This window comes from Loxodonta africana, chromosome 18, assembly GCF_030014295.1.
Source record: "Loxodonta africana isolate mLoxAfr1 chromosome 18, mLoxAfr1.hap2, whole genome shotgun sequence".
NCBI classification, from domain to species: Eukaryota; Metazoa; Chordata; class Mammalia; order Proboscidea; family Elephantidae; genus Loxodonta; species Loxodonta africana.
In genome coordinates this window covers 80,982,280-80,998,937 of record NC_087359.1, presented here as the reverse complement: position 1 = coordinate 80,998,937, position 16,658 = coordinate 80,982,280, and the positions used below count along the sequence as shown (strand labels likewise).

The 16,658-nt window shown below is 43.3% G+C and overlaps 1 protein-coding gene across 12 annotated transcripts in view; it reads left to right on the top strand.

Annotated features, from left to right (window-relative positions):
* The first annotated feature begins 323 nt into the window (after window positions 1-323).
* TVP23C (trans-golgi network vesicle protein 23 homolog C) overlaps window positions 324-16,658 on the top strand; it is a 29,449-nt gene continuing 13,114 nt past the window's right edge. For 8 of the 12 annotated variants that reach the window (XR_010318237.1, XR_010318236.1, XR_010318235.1 and 5 more), the window contains exons 1-5: window positions 324-429; window positions 4,261-4,343; window positions 6,070-6,214; window positions 10,366-10,455; window positions 13,106-13,237. Coding sequence is in view for 6 of the 12 variants with exons in the window: in XM_064270261.1 (XP_064126331.1) it covers window positions 418-429; window positions 4,261-4,343; window positions 6,070-6,214; window positions 10,366-10,455; window positions 13,106-13,237 (462 nt within the window). In the remaining 6 variants the exon portion in view is untranslated. Of the gene's footprint in view, window positions 430-710; window positions 863-958; window positions 3,963-4,090; window positions 4,148-4,260; window positions 4,344-6,069; window positions 6,215-10,365; window positions 10,456-13,105; window positions 13,238-16,658 lie in introns of those variants that run through there. The other 4 variants (XM_023539585.2, XM_023539584.2, NM_001281878.1 and 1 more) reach the window with 4 other exon arrangements.

Genomic DNA, 16,658 nt, shown 5'->3' with positions numbered 1-16,658 from the left:
AGCCCCGCCCCCCGCCCCGTCCCCCCGCGCTCCCCGCCCCGCTCCCGCGCTCCCGCCTCCCTCCCTGCCCGGTCTTAGCCCCGCCCCACCCCGCCCCGCGCCCCGCCCAGCCGGTCCGAGCCCCGCCCCGCTCTCCACCCCGCCCCGCCCCGCCCCCGCCCCTCGCATCCTCCGCGCCCCGCTCCGCGCCCGCGTGCTCCTCCCGCGCCCCACCCCTCAAACCCCCCAGCCCCGCCCCTCGCACCCTCCGCGCCCCGCCCCCTGCCCCGGGGCCGAGTTTCTCCTCCCGCGAGGCGTCTGGAGACGGAAGTGCCCCCTGCTGGCCTGTGCGTAAGAGGCTGCGTATGTTCCACAGCCGGGACTTGGCGGCCGCGCGCTGACGTGGCTGCCCGGAAGTGGGACTGGCGCAGGGCCGCCATGTTGTCGCAGGTGAGGGGCTGTGGGCGCCGGGAGAGGGCGGTGGGCATCGGGAATGGGCGGCGGGTTTGGGGTCTCGGCTGAACGGCGCCGTTAGCGCGGGTCGGCGTCCTGTGCCGTTGTGTCCGGTACGCGGCCTGCTGCCTGAGCTCGCGGAAGAGGGCCTGGGCGGGGGGACGGCCCCGGGAGAGCTGGGCAGGTGTCCGGTGGGGACCTGTGTGGGAGCTGACCCGTGTGGGGAGGTGACTCGGGGGGGAGGTGACCCGTGAGGGGAGGTGACCCGTGTAGGGAGGCGACCCGCGGGGGAGGTGACCCGGACCAAGCTGAGGAGGGACAGCTTTTCCCGGAGAGCCCGAAGTCTGGAGGAGCGCGCTGTACGTTGTGAACGAACGCGGAGTGCTGGGAACGCGGAGCGCTGGGACGGTTCCGTGCTGGCTGCAGAAAGGTGGTCGTCGGCGGAGTCCGGACGTTTTGTTTGTTCTGCCTTCGCGGGTGGGTGGGGTGAGGGGCGGTGGACTGCGGGCCTCCCTCGAGTCCTCCCCGGGCCCCTGGGGATGCGCGGCCAAGTGGTCCACCTCGAGGGTTACGTTTGTGCCCCTTAAGGAAGCTGTAGTCTACGTGTTTACGGCCAGAGATTAGTGAGCGCAGTTTAATAATCTCCTCGTCTAAAAGTTTTTATTGACTATGGCGCACTTCCAGTTACATGACTTCCACTCACAGTTCATTGAGGGATTATTGTGACTCGTTACAGTCTACTCTGGGATCCAACAGTGAACGATACAGGCGCTTTCTTACCCTGAACTGTGGGAAGCTGGGGAGTCGTGGAAGTGGTGGGGAGAGACATAAACATGACTTAGAACACCTCAGGCCTCTGCTCAGAACCCTCTCATGGTTTCCCCTGTCAACGTTTTTAATAAGCTCGTTCTTTGTCCAAAACTTAACGCTGGATTTTCCTTCCTAATCTGTTGGTCCCTCACCCTTCGCCATTTTAGTAAATGTGACTCTGTGAGTACGGATCTGTTTGTCTTTTGTTTCTGGCTGTACTACTGACAACTGTCTGGCATGTAGTACGCACTCCTTACTTATGGATTAAATGAAAAAAACCTAGTCTTTCATAGATTGGGTTAAAGAAAAGAAAGAAGGTTCTAGATAGAATGAATCACACGTTCAAAGGACCCAGTGGGGCACAAGTTAAGGAACTTAAAACCTGGCATGCTAAGGAACTTAGTCTGGCAGGAGCTTAGCTAAGGAAGGGGGAGTGGCCTGGAATAAGGTCTGGGAGGTGGGAGGGAGCCAGATCCTGACAGGTCCTAAGGAGTCTGCTTTTCAGTCAAAGCATTGTGGGTTTTAAGCAGGAGAATGATAAGATCTAATGTAAAAATGTCATCCTGGGTGCTGGATGGGGTTTGGACTGTTGAGATCAAGAGTGGGAGACCTCAGCCTTTTATTCCATTGCATCATTCAGCGGTTTTCAGCCTTGGCTGCGCACTCAGGATGCTTTAAAAAATGCAGATACCCAGGCTGCATTCCAAATCAGTTAGAGCCTCTGGGGGTGGGACCCAGGCATCAGTTTTGTTTTGTTGTTTGGCACCCTTTTTTTCCCCAAGTGCCCCAGCCAATTTCAGTGTGTAGCCAGTGCTGAGAACCATTAGTCTCATAGATCTGAACCCATTTTACCTTTTCAGCCTTAGCTCTTACTCCGCTTTTCACTCACTATGTGGGCTACTTGGCCATTCCTTACACATACTTTGTGTATTCCTATTCCTGTGCTTTTGAAGACATATGTAGCTGAGGGACTAGAGTGAGTAGGAAGCCTCCCTCCCCCCAATCTATCAGACTCTCCTGGAAGCTCCTCTCCAGCCGTCTAATAAAAACAATCTTCTTCCTCTCCATGCTCCTGTTTGCACTGGCATTTCTGTTGGCAGTGATCACAATCTGCACTGTATTGCGGGTAATTGCCTTCCTGGTTTATTCACTCATGTTTTCAACAAATATTGCACTGTTTGGTCAGGTGCCCTGCTAGGATCCATGCTGGGGTGCATGTCTTGCTAGTCAGGTCCTAGAACATACTACACTGGTAAAGACAGTTTTTCCCTCTAGTAGCTTAGAGTCTAGAAGGGGGTACAGGGAGGCCACTCTTGGCAATACAAATTTCCTGAGATAATTGTTCAAATGGAGATTTGTCCAAGTACTGTGGGAGCATGAGAAAAGGTGTGCCTTGGGATTTTGAGGGCAAGTTTCACAGCCATTTGAGTATTTGAACTGAAATTCGAAGGCTGATTTGGTGTTTGCTTGGTGTAAGCTAGGTATGGAATAGACCAAGGAAAAGCTTTCCAGGTAGAGACAGCATGTTAAAGATAGGAAAGACTACGGTGTTTTCAGAGCCCATGTAACAGTTTTGCTGAAGTGTCAAGCGTGAGGGATTGTCAGAAGGTAGGTAGGCAGACATCAGGTTATGAAATCCCATGGGCTATATGTGAAGTTTTTAAATTTTACCCAGTACTAGAGGGAGGCCACTTAAAAATTTGAGCTGGGGAGCGATGCAGTAGGATTTCCATGTCAAGACAATTATAACATGGACGATCAGAGATTAGAGTAGACAGGGGCTGAAACTAGAGAGAAAGGCGGGGGCTGGTAAAGGGCTGGTGCTGGTGAAGCTAGGAGGAGCAGTGTCACTGTTGTGGTTGAGGCTAGTGAAGTTAGGAGGAGCAGTGTCACTGTTGTGGCTGAAGCTAGTGAAGTTAGGAGGAGCAGCGTCACTGTTGTGGCTGAGGCTAGTGAAGTTAGGAGGAGCAGCGTCACTGTTGTGGCTGAAGCTAGTGAAGTTAGGAGGAGCAGCGTCACTGTTGTGGTTGAGGCTAGTGAAGTTAGGAGGAGCAGCGTCACTGTTGTGGCTGAGGCTAGTGAAGTTAGGAGGAGCAGTGTCACTGTTGTGGTTGAGGTTAATGAAGTTACGAGGAGCAGTGTCACTGTTGTGGTTGAGGCTAGTGACGTTAGGAGCAGTGTTACTGTCGTGGCTGGCTCTGGTGAAGTTAGAAGGAGTAGTGTCACTGTTGTGGCTGAGGCTAGTGAAGTTAGGAGGGACAGTGTCACTGTTGTGGCTGAGTCTAGTGAAGTTAGGAGGAGCAGTGTCACTGTTGTGGTTGAGACTGAATATGAACTACAGTGAATTGAGGAGTGAACCCCTCTTAGAAGCCTGGTTGGGAAAGGAAGGAATGCTATGGGAGGTTAGTCCGAAGGGAGATGCAGGATCAGGGTTTTAGAAAATATTTTTGACTAGTGAATGACACTCAGGTCCATACGCTGATGAGACAGATCCAATGGAAAGACTTGAAAACATGGGAAAGAGTAAGTAAATGAAGGGAAAACTGGCTGAACAAGCCCCTGAGGAGGCAGGAGAAGAAAGGACCCAAGCACAAGTAGTTGGTTGAACCTTGAAGAGAAAGTTGCAAGATGGGTCCCGGAAGCAGGATGCAGTTGTCATTCTGTAATCCTGATGGCCTCAGCTTTCTCCGTGACTTGAGAGGCAGCAGTTGAGACTACATGTAAGTGTGCGTGAGCGTCGTCTACACCCGAGTGGCTCTCTCTCAGGGCTCAGCCCCTCGGGGGTGGGGATGGAGACCGCAGACACTGGGATTACCATGTGGGCCTTTTGCTGAATGATGGCGGAAGGATGGAGAGGGAAGGCCACTGTCCTCTTTATCCCCTCGGTTGTGAATTCCTAATGGATGTGACCACATCTCAGTCTTACCTTCCTCTTTTACTAGCCTGCTGCCTTGCATGTAGTTTGCATGGAAAAACTGAATTTCGTTTTGCTTCATGGATATTTAAATTTCCTTATAGGACAGTAACGATGACACTGAAGATGTTTCACTGTTTGATGCTGAAGAGGAGACAACTCATAGACCAAAAAAATCCAAAATCAGGTATGAGTTAAAAGATGTGTAGTGCTGTTCTGTCCATGGAGTGATGACAGATGACGAGGTTCAAGGCAGAGTCCTTAGAGTGTGCTCGTGAACACTGATGACAAACGACGAGGTTCAAGGCAGAGTGCTTACAGTGTGCTCGTGAACACTGAGCATCGCTAGTTGACCTTTAGTCTGAGGCACAGATGACTTTTCAGATTCTTGTATGTGCAAACCTCGTGGAGCACAGGTCTACTCCCAAACAGGCGGGGTTTACCATGAATTGGAATCGACTTGATGGCAGCTGGTTTCTGGTTTTTATGTCTGGCATAAGGAGTCCTGGTAGTACAGTGGTTAAAGCAATCGAGAGCTAACCAAAAGGTCAGTGGTTCAAAATCACCACCGGCTCCGCGGCAGAAGGACATTGCAGTCTGCTCCTGTAGATTTATAGCCTTGGAAACCCTGTAGAGTTGCTATGAGTCGGGATCAACTTGATGGCAGTGGGTTTGGGTTGGTTTTGGTTATATGGAAATTTATTTAATACTGATTTTTCAGATCAGCAAATCCTATTATTTCAATGTCTACTATGTGTTTAATTCTGCGTTAGCTATGATTTACCAAGAAGAGGAGCACCATTTCTTTAATTTTTGTAGTTATATTACATTTCGATTTCTTGTACAAATTTCAAAATTGCATCTTTTGTATAAACTGACATGAAAATATCAAGCCAAACATACCAAGTGGTTTCTATTCCCGATTTCATTCTTGCTAAAGAAAATCATTTAATAAAATAAAACTTCATGTGAACCGTGACAACAGTTATCCTGAGTGAAAGAAGCCAGTCACAAAAGCACACATGTTGTTCGATTCTATTTCTGTGAAATGTCCAGAATAGGCAAATCCATAGACAGAAAGTAGTTACTTAGGACTGGGAAGATGAGGATTGGAAAAAAATGTAACTGCTGATGGGTATAGGATTTCTTTTACTTTTTTTTTTTGAGCCTGCATTTCTTTTCATCATTAAAACCGTAAAACCCGTTGCTGTCAAGTCAATTCCGACTCATAATGACCCTATAGGAGAGAGTAGAACTGTCCCATAGAGTTTCCACAGAGTGCCTGGTGGATTCAAACTGCCGACCTTTTGGTTAGCAGCTGTAGCTCTTAACCACTATGCCACCAGTGTTTCCTTTAATCGTTAATTAGGGTGATGAAAATGTTCTAAAAGTAATTGTGGTGATGTTTGCACAACTCTGAACATACTAAAAACCATTGAATTATAGTTTAAATTGGCAAATTGTAAGGCATGTGAGTTATATGTCAATAAAACTTAAAAAAAAACCCAAAAAACCCTGAACACTTTACTGGTTGGTGACTTCATGGTTTCTGAGGACTTAGAGTTCCTTTGGCATGATTTTTGGACATGTGAAATAGGATTCCAATCTGGAGTGTAGTTTCCTCATTCCTCTACATTTGGTAAAGCTGTTGGCGTATATTTTGTGAAAGTTGATACACAGTGAGGTGTCAGAGTCATGTTTACATACAAGTCACGTCATGTTTTCTGTGACCTAGTCAAATAACGGGACTTAGGAAGAAAGCAAGGTAGGCAGCCTGCACCTTCCTCAAGCATCTATTTTATTTTGACAGAACTTTGCATGGTTATGTCCTAGCTAAAACACTTCTCATTTACATCTGTTAGTGCTGGTAGTAAAATGTAATTGCATTTCTGTTATTATGTTTTGGTTTTCAGACACCCAGTGGCATCATTTTTCCATTTATTCTTTCGAGTCAGTGCAATTGTAGTCTATCTTCTGTGTGAATTGTTCAGCACCAGCTTTATTGCCTGTATGGTGACAATTATCTTGTTGTTGTCATGTGACTTTTGGGCAGTGAAGGTAGGTTTGTTTTTATTTTAAAATCACATTTAATATGGTGAGATTGAATGATTTATGAAAAGTAAAAAGTATATGACACTTAAGCATTTTAGGTTAGTGTTAATTTATCCTTTTGTTACCTCAGGTCTCATTTGTGCTAAAATGTTCGGTGTGCTATATTGCATGTAAATTATTATACTACAAAGTTGTGCCATACATCAATCTATGCTGTCTTTAAGGATAAATAAAAGTGTCAACAGAGAATCCATGATGGAGCAGTAGAAGAGTGGGATGCAGAACTCAAATCCTAGTAAAAGACTAGACTTGATGGTCTGACTGAGACTGGAGGGACCCCAGAGGACATGGCCTCTGGATTCTGTTAGCCCAAAACTAAAACCATTCCCAAAGGAAACCAACTCTTCAGACAAAGCTTAGACTGGACTATAAGACATAAAATGATACTCGTGAAGAGTGTGCTTCTTAGCTCAAGTAGACCCAAAAGACTATGTGGCCAGCACCTGGCTGGAGGCGAGATGAGAAGGTAGAGGGGGACAGGAGCTGGCCGAATGGACACGGGACATAACAGGGTGGAGAGGAGGAGTGTGCTGTCACATTGTAGGGAGAGCACCTAGGGTAATATAACAACGTGTATGTAAGTTTTTGTATGAGAAACTAAGATTCACCAAAAGCACAATAAAAAAAGAGGAAATAAATAAAAATGTGACTAGCAGCCACAGACCCTACATACTACTGTTAATCTATACCACTGGTCTTGCTTCAGGTTCACCTTCAAGTGTGGGCTGTACGATATCTAGGTAGTGCCCCAGGATAGTTTGTCCACAAATTTCTAAGGAGTGCCTGCTATTTGCAGAGGCTGCTGATGGGTGTTCCAGGGCAGGAGACATTTGGCACTGTCTGAAGACAATTTTGGTTGTCACAGCTGGGGGCAGGTAGATGCTACTGGCATCTAGTGGTTAGAGACCGGGGGCACTGCTACCATCCTGTAGTGCACAGGACAACCCCCTCACAACAAAGAATTATCTAGCCTAAAATATCATTAATACTGAGGTTGAGAAACTCTGCTCTAAGGGATGGTGTGTAAGAAATGGTCTTAAACTCAAGAGGCAGTTGAATGATAAGTGGAGTTAGGGATGGAGGGATAGATATGTGGTAATGTCACTGTAATAAAATATTAAGTATAGAATCCGGGTGGTGGGTATGTGAGTGCGCATTGTCAAATTTAACTTTTCTGTGTGTTTGAAAATTTTCACAGTAAATGCTGGGGGAAAAAATCAAAGGCAAACACACACAAAAAACCCCTGAAAACCTAAAGACAAGTTTTGGAATTTCAGGGACATGTATACTGATTCCAGTGTCCCTGGGTGGCGCAGTTAAGTGCCAGCTGCTAAGTGAAAGGTTGTCAGTTCAGGTCTACCCAGGGGTGCCTCGGAAGGAAAGGCCTGATGATCTGCTCTTGAAAAACCAGCCATTGAAAACCTTATGGAGCACAGCTCTACCTGGACACACAGGGTTGCCATGAGTCAGAAACGACTTGATGGCAGCAGTTTTTTTTTTAATACTGATTCCAAGACCACTAAGATACCACAGGTCTACTCAGACCACCAGCTGAGCCATTTTTAGATCTTTTGATTCTTACAGCCGTCAGGAGTGGCGGCTTGGTGGTCGTCAGTTTCCATAGGCCTCATAATGCTGAGAATTGTGATGTGTCCTTAAAGAAGATTTCAAAGGCCCGTTTTCTTTAGATTTCCCTTTTGCACCCTTCTTTGGCTAGCATCTCTTCAAATGTCTTCAGATTTATTTTCTTAAGTTTTCACTGTATCCTCGTTTTCGTTTTGATGGATTTTTTTTTTTTAAGTGCAGCTTCTGTTCAGCCAGATAGAACATGGCCTTCAGCCAGCTTTCGTAATCCCTTTGCTCCCACAACCCTTTTGGGTTTACCAAAAACCCTATGCTGTTGAGTTGATTCCAGCTCATGGCGACCCCGTGTGTTAGGGTAGAACTGCTCCAGTAGGGTTGTCTTGGCTCTAATCTTTATGGAAACAGATTGCCAGGCCCTTCTTGCGTGGTGATATTTGGTGGGTTCAAACTGCACACCTTTAGGTTGGTAGTCAAGTGCAAACTCACTTTTGGGCTTAGGGTTCAAAAAATTGTGGCCCAAAAGTTTATTTTTGATAAACTGTCTTTTTTTTTTTTTTAAAGGGACTGAAAACTGTCACCCATTTATTGTTGGTAAAATTGGTTATAGATTTAGTACATCTGACTGAGATATGAAGCAAACATAAATCAAGAGTGGGGAAATTATTAAAATGGACCTGGGGACAGGGTAGAGCAGGATTCTGGAACCGGTCAAAACAGAAGTGTGTTATAATTATTATAAATCCCAGTCCAGTCACCAAAAGAAAAGGTATTTTTTTATAAAAGTAATCTGCCTCTAAACCCACAGGTGACACTAATACAGACCAAGAAATGGTGGAGAAGGAAGGATAGTTTTTTAGAGTTATGTTTATATGTTATATTTTTATATGTGGTTTTAATTTTATTCCTTTGAGAAGTAAGAGTAAAGAATGTTCAGTAGTAGTTTTAAAAATTTAATGGTGACTCTTGGTCAAATTTAAGACAAGTCGTGTATCTTGTACAACATTGGAGTCTAAAACATAGTTCATGTACCAAAAGAAAGAAAAAGCAGAGGCTTAAATACTGCACAGCATAGTACAAGATGTCAGAAGTATTAAAAAAGTTACAATACTAAATGACATTTGATATTTATTATTAAATTATTAAAAACTCCACTTTAAAGTAAGAATTCTAAGGTTGGGTCAAAAATCAAAGTCCAGCCACAAAGAGATCTAACAAAAATAGTGATGTTAGAAAAAATTCAGGTAGGCAAAGATAACATCGGACCAATTCAAATGAAATGATGGTTTTTGTTTGCAGATAATGTCAGACAAAGTGGAAATCAGGGTAAGAAAACATTAAATGGGACCAAAAAAAAAAAGAAAATCATTGTATGTTAACAAAGGTACTAATGCAGTAAGGCTTACTCACAGAATAACACTGCAACAAATTGTATGTAGCAGAAACTATTACAAGTACCAGGAGAAGATGAAAGAGGCACCATGATAGAAGTCTTCTAAGAAACCTTTCTCTGACAGATCAAAGTGGCTAAAATAAGGTCATAAAAGGATCTGAATGAAGTAACTAATAAGGTCAATTTAATAACAGTATTTGGAACTTTGTACCCTACAGAGATGATACCTACTTGTTAATGTTTCTGGCACATTCACAAATTGATTAAATAACACCATGAAGAAAATCCAAGTAAATTGCCCAAAGCAGCTAGCTACATGTTCTGCTCCAATACAGCAAAACTAGTCATTAATTTAAAAATGATGCCAAAAATTATTCAGCTACTTGGAAATTTTTAAAAAAGCCAACCTTCTAAATATCTTGGTTTAGAAAGAAAACAAAACTGTAAATATAGATGATTTAGACCCTAAAGGTAATGAGCACTACAATCAAACTTTTGAAGGGTGCCTAAGGTAGGAGTTTTTTTTTTTTTTTAAAGGAAAGGAAAAGAGGGCTTGTTTCCGTCGTTTGAATTGCTGTATTTAATAACCTGTTGCCACTGGAACTTGTTTCATCATCTTTTTTCTCCCAAAGAACAGCTAACTAGACTGCTTCCTCCAGTGCTGTCTCCTGATTTTCCCGGCATCAGAATTTCCTACTCCCAGCATACTTCTGGAATCCTACCTCTTTTACAAAGATACACACTCCTAGAATTCCTATTCCCAATTCTAAAATACAATGCTTTCCCCTAAGAAGAAAAATAATAGACTAAATGCTTTTATTGGGTAAATGCTTTTATTATTAGACAAAGAATGAAAATAGTAGACTAAACAGAGCCAGAGTTTAAAAAGCAAACAAACAAAAAAACAACAAGCCTGACAGAAATTAGGAAAATGATAAAGATAAAAGCAGGAGGTAAAGTAATACTTTGGCCAGATATGACGCATAATTATCCATGTTCACTGGACATTGTAAAGGTAAAGCTGAAGGGTTTTTGTTTGTGAAATGTTGCGCTAAGCTATGAACTAAAGATGAATCTTTAAATATTGCATTTAAAGTAAGTGTATGTATTTAATCTTCATCAGAATGTCACAGGTAGACTAATGGTTGGCCTGCGTTGGTGGAATCATATCGATGAAGATGGAAAGAGCCACTGGGTGTTTGAGTCCAGGAAGGTAAACTGCCCTCCCCCCTTTAAAAAAAAAGTGCCATTTGAACATTTAAGGATGAAGTATTCAAGTTTAAAACACTACTCCAAATCAGTTGGAATGTCAGCACTAAACCGGATGGCTTTGTCCTAGTGGAGTCCAGGACCAGCTTTCAAGTTATTTCTTCAATAGATTGAAGGAATAACTCTGAGGAGAAAGGGAGGCATTCAAGTCCATTGCCACAGCGGAGGGCAGAACAAAGAAATAATTAACAGGCAGAGTAAACATAGACAATTGTTTCACATCAAAGCATTGCAAGGAACGAAAGGGAAAGATTTACAAGTGGTGACTAACTGCAGCTTTCTTAACATCAGCTTCTAGTCTAACACAAATCTCTCATTCTTCCCACAGTTTGTCTGAGGCAATATTTCTAAAATGAAACATATAAACATTTTTGACATGAAGGTTCAGTAATGTATTGCAGTCTGAGTTACTTAATTGGAGTCTTTGGATACAAAACTGACCTTTAGGAAAGTGTAAAGATTAGATCAGCTTTAAATCTAAGTCTTTCAAAGTGTAAACTCTGCTTATTCAGCTAAGGGAAAAGGAGATAAAGTCCAGGCAATTAAGATAAAGTCCTGCTGGGGAAATTCCTTGAAGGTAGTTAACAAGTTTATCTACAGCTTTAACTTCATTTGACATATCAGTGAGGCCTTCTCTGGAGCCCTCTTGGGAAACATACGTAACAGGCACTGAGCTTTGTTTTTCAAGTGGTAAAACCTTAACCTTTATCAGGAGAGTAGAAGTGAAATTCTCAGTTAATTTCAGCATGGAGTGCCTCATTTTAGTTCTGAAATCCCCCTAATTCAGACATATCGGAACCTCAGATTTAAAAAAATTCACACACACTTCTAAAACTTACTATATTTTTCTGTGTAGTTCAGACTGGAAACAAGGCATATTTATGACTGAATCCTCTGAGAAGAGGACTTTGGGCAGGGCGTCAAACCACTTGGTTCTTCTAGTTCAAATTCCTGCTGAGAATTTGCACTTCCATCCCAGATATACTGAGCTCCTTAGAAATGCAAATTCTCAGCAGTGGTTCCAACCAGAATGAACTGGTTCGAAGCCCTGACTTTGGGTCAGAGTTTATGCAGTGTACTTAGCTGATGGCACTCAACTTATTATTGATTGCATTGCCTGATTTCTCCAGGCATCCCTCTGTATTCAGCCAATAAACTGCTTCTAATATCCTGCTCTGTCCTTGCTCCCATGGCCCTTTTTCCACTTCTGGTCAGGAAGAAAGAGGATTGTAACTGGGCAGAAAATCCAAGTTGCTTAAAAGCAGCCTCTTCTGTAAGCCTTTGACTTCAGGACCTCCGGGCCACCCTTGCCTGTTTTGAGTTAGCCTCTTGCTGGTTAGTGACTAGGAGCTCTTTCACTTGCCCCTTCTGAGTCATCTCTCAGATCAGTCTGGGAGACGGAAGACAAAACATTTGGAGACAGAATTAATTTGCTCACCTTCTGCTTGGAAGGGCTTTTATCACTGGTACTTCTCAGAAAGCAGCATTGTATTCAGCATACCCATATTCCTTTATATTATAAAACCTACCTTGGAAACAACTCACCACCTTTTTAACCCTTCTAAAACCCAGTTATTTTCTGCTTTGAATTTTTTGTTGATACCATATGTTTTCAGTAGTGGAATATGTGCTGAGTCATTGAGTGTGTTTAAATTTTTGGTTGGTATGGTTAAAAGCTTGGCTGCTAACCAAGGGGTCTGCAGTTTGAATCCACCAGCTGCTCGTTGGAAACACTATAGGACAGTTCTACTCTGTCCTATGGGGTCACTATGAGTCAGAATCGACTCAGTGGCAACAGGTTTGGTTTTTTTTTTTTTTTTTATAATACAGATTTTTGAGAAATATCATGTGACAATACATGATTAGTGGGAGCTTATCTGGCCCACCAGTCTTAGGTAGCAGGCTTTATTGTGGGGTACCTTCCATTTGGATACATGGGGCACCTCTGGTTTTACCTAATATCCCGGCTATTTTCCTTCAACGAATCAGTCTTTCACCTTTCGCCATTGCACAAGTCCCCACTGGAGGGAAGCAGATACTTTGAGCAAGAAAAGTATACTCCGAAAGAACTCCAGAGGCATAGAAAGTAGGTGGGATACAATATGTTCCATGAGTCACTAAAGGATTAAGTTCCTTGGTATTGTGAAGATATTTTGGTTATTTCCTGAATCCCCTGACCCCATTTCTCTCTCTGGATCCTGACTTGACCTTTTCGCATCCAGGATGACTATAACCTTGGTTTCCTTGATCCTCACCCAATAAGGTATTTTTAAAGCTTCTTTGTGAATAAACAGTATACTTATGGGAAAAGAATTGAGTAGAAGCCTATCAGAGACCTCCTTTTACTCTCTTGGGCCAGGGTAAACTGTTGATTTTACCCTAAAAATGCAAAATTCTTGAGTTTAAAGTGTATTAAAATCACCTCTTAAGGTTTTAATAATGGTAGAACTGTTTTTTCTTTGGCAGGTGGGTACTGCTTACCTGGTTTGTCTGTATTAATGTATCTGAATTTGTAACTAAGGTGTTTGCCATGAAAAATGTTAAACTTTTTACTGATAAATATCACAATGGTGGTTATTTATGTTCTTTTGTAGGCATCTTCTCAAGACAGCAAAACTGCTTCAGAGGCTGAATCAAGAATTTTTTGGTTAGGACTTATTACATGTCCGGTGTTGTGGGTGATATTTGCCTTCAGTGCGCTTTTCTCCTTCAGAGTGAAGTGGTTGGTGAGTGTCAAGGCAGAGTGTTTGAATAATCCAGTAGCTATTTGACAGACAGTCATAATAAGCAACCACCCATGCCCTTAACATTAGGACTGATCTTGAGGAGACGAGTTCTGTTTCCAGACTCTGCTGCCCTCTAAGTCCTGGAGAGCAGAGTCCTGTTGAGAGCACCACTTCACTGATTTTTCAGGATATTAGTGCCCAGCAGAATTCTGATGGAGTCCACCTTGTACAGAGATTACCGTACTTGTCACAGTATTTTCTTGTTGGAGGGGAATGTCACTGCCTGTGCTAAACTTCAGTAAACTTCAAAAAAACATGTTAGTTTAGTTTGGAACTAATAGAGTGTCCTTTTCTGAAAATACTGCTTGGTAATCTGTGTCGGTTATCTATAGCTGCCTAACAAATCACCCCAAAACATAGTGGCTCAGAGATCTAGTCTCAAGTGTTCCAGCTTGTAAAGCAGAAGTCAGATCACCTTTTACAACCTGGTTTGAAAACCAAAACTAGTTGGAAAACCAAAAGGGAAGAATACGCTTAGTGTTTCTCAAGCTGAAAGAACTGAAGAAAAAATTCAAGCTTTGAGTTGCAATAGTGAAGGATTCTTTGGGGAAGATATTGAACGATGCAGGAAGTATGAACAGAAGATGGAAGGAATACACAGATTCATTATACCAAAAAGAATTAGTCAATGTTCAACCATTTCAGGAGGTGGCATATGATCAGGAACTGATGGTACTGAAGGAAGAAGTCCAAGCTGCTCTGAAGGCATTGGCGAAAAACAAGGCTCCAGGAATTGATGGAATATCAATTGAGATGTTCCAACAAATGGATGCAGTGCTGGAGGTGCTCACTTGTCTATGCCAAGAAATATGGAAGACAGCTTCCTGGCCAGCTGACTGGAAGAGATCCATATTTATGCCTACTCCCAAGAAACGTGATCCAACCGAATGTGGAAATTATAGAACAATATTGTCAATATCACATGCAAGCAAAATTTTGCTGAAGATCATTCAAAAACGGCTGCAGCAGTGTATCGACAGGGAACTGCCAGAAATTCAGTCTGGTTTCAGAAGAGGACGTGGAACCAGGGATATCATTGCTGATGTCAGATGGATCCTGGCTGAAAGCAGAGAATACCAGAAGGATGTTTACCTGTGTCTTATTGATTATGCAAAGGCATTCGACTGTGTGGATCATAACAAACTATGGATAACACTGCGAAGAATGGGAATTCCAGAACACTTAATTGTGCTCATGAGGAACCTTTACATAGATCAAGAGGCAGTTGTTCGGACAGAACAAGGGGATACTGATTGGTTTAAAGTCATGAAAGATGTGCGTTGTATTCTTTCATCATACCTATTTAATCTGTATGCTGAACAAATAATCCGAGAAGCTGGACTATATGAAGAAGAACGGGGTATCAGGATTGGAGGAAGACTTCATTAACAACCTGCGTTAGCAGATGACAGAACCTTGCTTGCTGAAAGTGAAGAGGACTTGAAGGACTTACTAATGAAGATCAAAGACCACAGCCTTCAGTATGGATTACGCTTCAACATAAAGAAAACAAAAATCCTCAGAACTGGGCCAATGAGCAACATCACGAGAAATGAAGAAAAGATTGAAGTTATCAAGGATTTCATTTTACTTGGATCCACAATCAACAGCCATGGAAGCAGCAGTCAAGAAATCAAAAGACGCATTGCATTGGGCAAATCCGCTGCAAAGGACCTCTTCAAAATGTTGAAGAGCAAAGATGTTACCCTGAAGACCCGGGTGCTCCTGACCCAAGCCATGGTATTTTCAATCACATCATATGCATGTGAAAGCTGGACAATGAATAAGGAAGACCAAAGAAGAGTTGACGCCTTTGAATTGTGGTGCTGGCGAAGAATATTGAATATACCATGGACTGCCAAAAGAACGAACAAATCTGTCTTGGAAGAAGTGCAGCCAGAATGCTCCTTAGAGGCAAGGATGGCGAGACTGCGTCTTACATACTTCGGACATGTTGTCAGGAGGGATCAATCCCTGGAGAAGGACATCATGCTTGGCAGAGTACAGGGTCAGCGGAAAAGAGGAAGACCCTCAACGAGGTGGATTGACAGAGTGGTTGCAACAATGGGCTCAAGCATAACAACGATTGTAAGGACGGCGCAGGACCGGGCAGTGTTTCGTTCTGTTGTGCATAGGGTCACTATGAGTCGGAACTGACTCGACGGCACGTAACAACAAGAACGATCTACTATTGCTTTAATGTCTCATTTTTCTTTTATGTTTATTCATTCAGGAAGTATTTTTGGGAGTTCACCATATGCCAGTGGTATTCGAGGTTGTGGGGACAGAGGTCCAAAAACCAAACGAGTTGTCCGTTGGGTCTATTCCAACTTATGGTGACCCCATGTGTGCAGAGTAGAACTGCTCCAAAGGGTTTTCTTGGCTGTAATCTTTATGGAAACAGATTGCCAGGACTTTCTTCTGTGGCACAACTGCATGGGTTTGAATCACCAACCTTTAGAAGTGAAGCGCAAACTGTTTGTGCCACCGAGGATCTGGGGACACAGGGGCAGGTAAACAAGGTACTTTCTAGTGGGGGTAGACAGACGAGGTCACAGAGGATGTTAAAGAAAATGGTGCAGAGTAATGGGCTAGAGAGTGCTAGGAGGAGACAGGAGGCTGCTTTAAATCGGGTGCTCAGCCAAGGCTTCTCTGCATTTCCTCTGCTCTTCCAGCTCAGCTTTCATCTCCTTCTGTTATTTTAGCCTACCTCTGATCTCTTTCCATTTTCATCTTTAGGTTTTTCTTTAAAAAAAAAAACAAAACACTGCCATCCAATTGATTCCGACTCAGTTTTTCTCTAGGGTGAAGTACTTCCAGGAATGTTTTTAATTTGGTGGTTTATATTTCAGAATAGATTCTTCACCTGTCCTTTGCATATTATCTTCCTGATTTTCTTTTTTGCTGTTGTTTTGCATGGAAGCTTTTTTGCCTTTTCCCTCACCATTTTACTCATGCTTATGGTGGCAGCTCTGTCCAGATTTCCTCTTCGTGCTGGTTCAGCGCTGGTGAATCCTCCTTGGTTGCTTTCTCATGTTGCCTGACATTTGGGCTCTGCTGTGAACTAGAGTTTAGATACTGTTTTGGGTGGCCTGAAGGTGCATGTGTGAAGAGAACTCAGCCTGGGCTGTGGCCTGACTTGGCTGGTTGGCTTGGACTCTGCCTTCTCTCATGTAGCAGACCTCTTGTCCCTGGCTGGGGGTGAACTCCATTCTGGCTCTGCCTCCTGCTTTAGGTAGTTCGTGAGGCCCAGAACCTTAGCATCATCTGAGAGCGTCAGCACGGTCTTTTCCTGTCAGATGTTTTTATTGCCCTAAAGCAAAAGAGGGAAAGACAGTTGCTTGTTGAGTTGACTCAGACT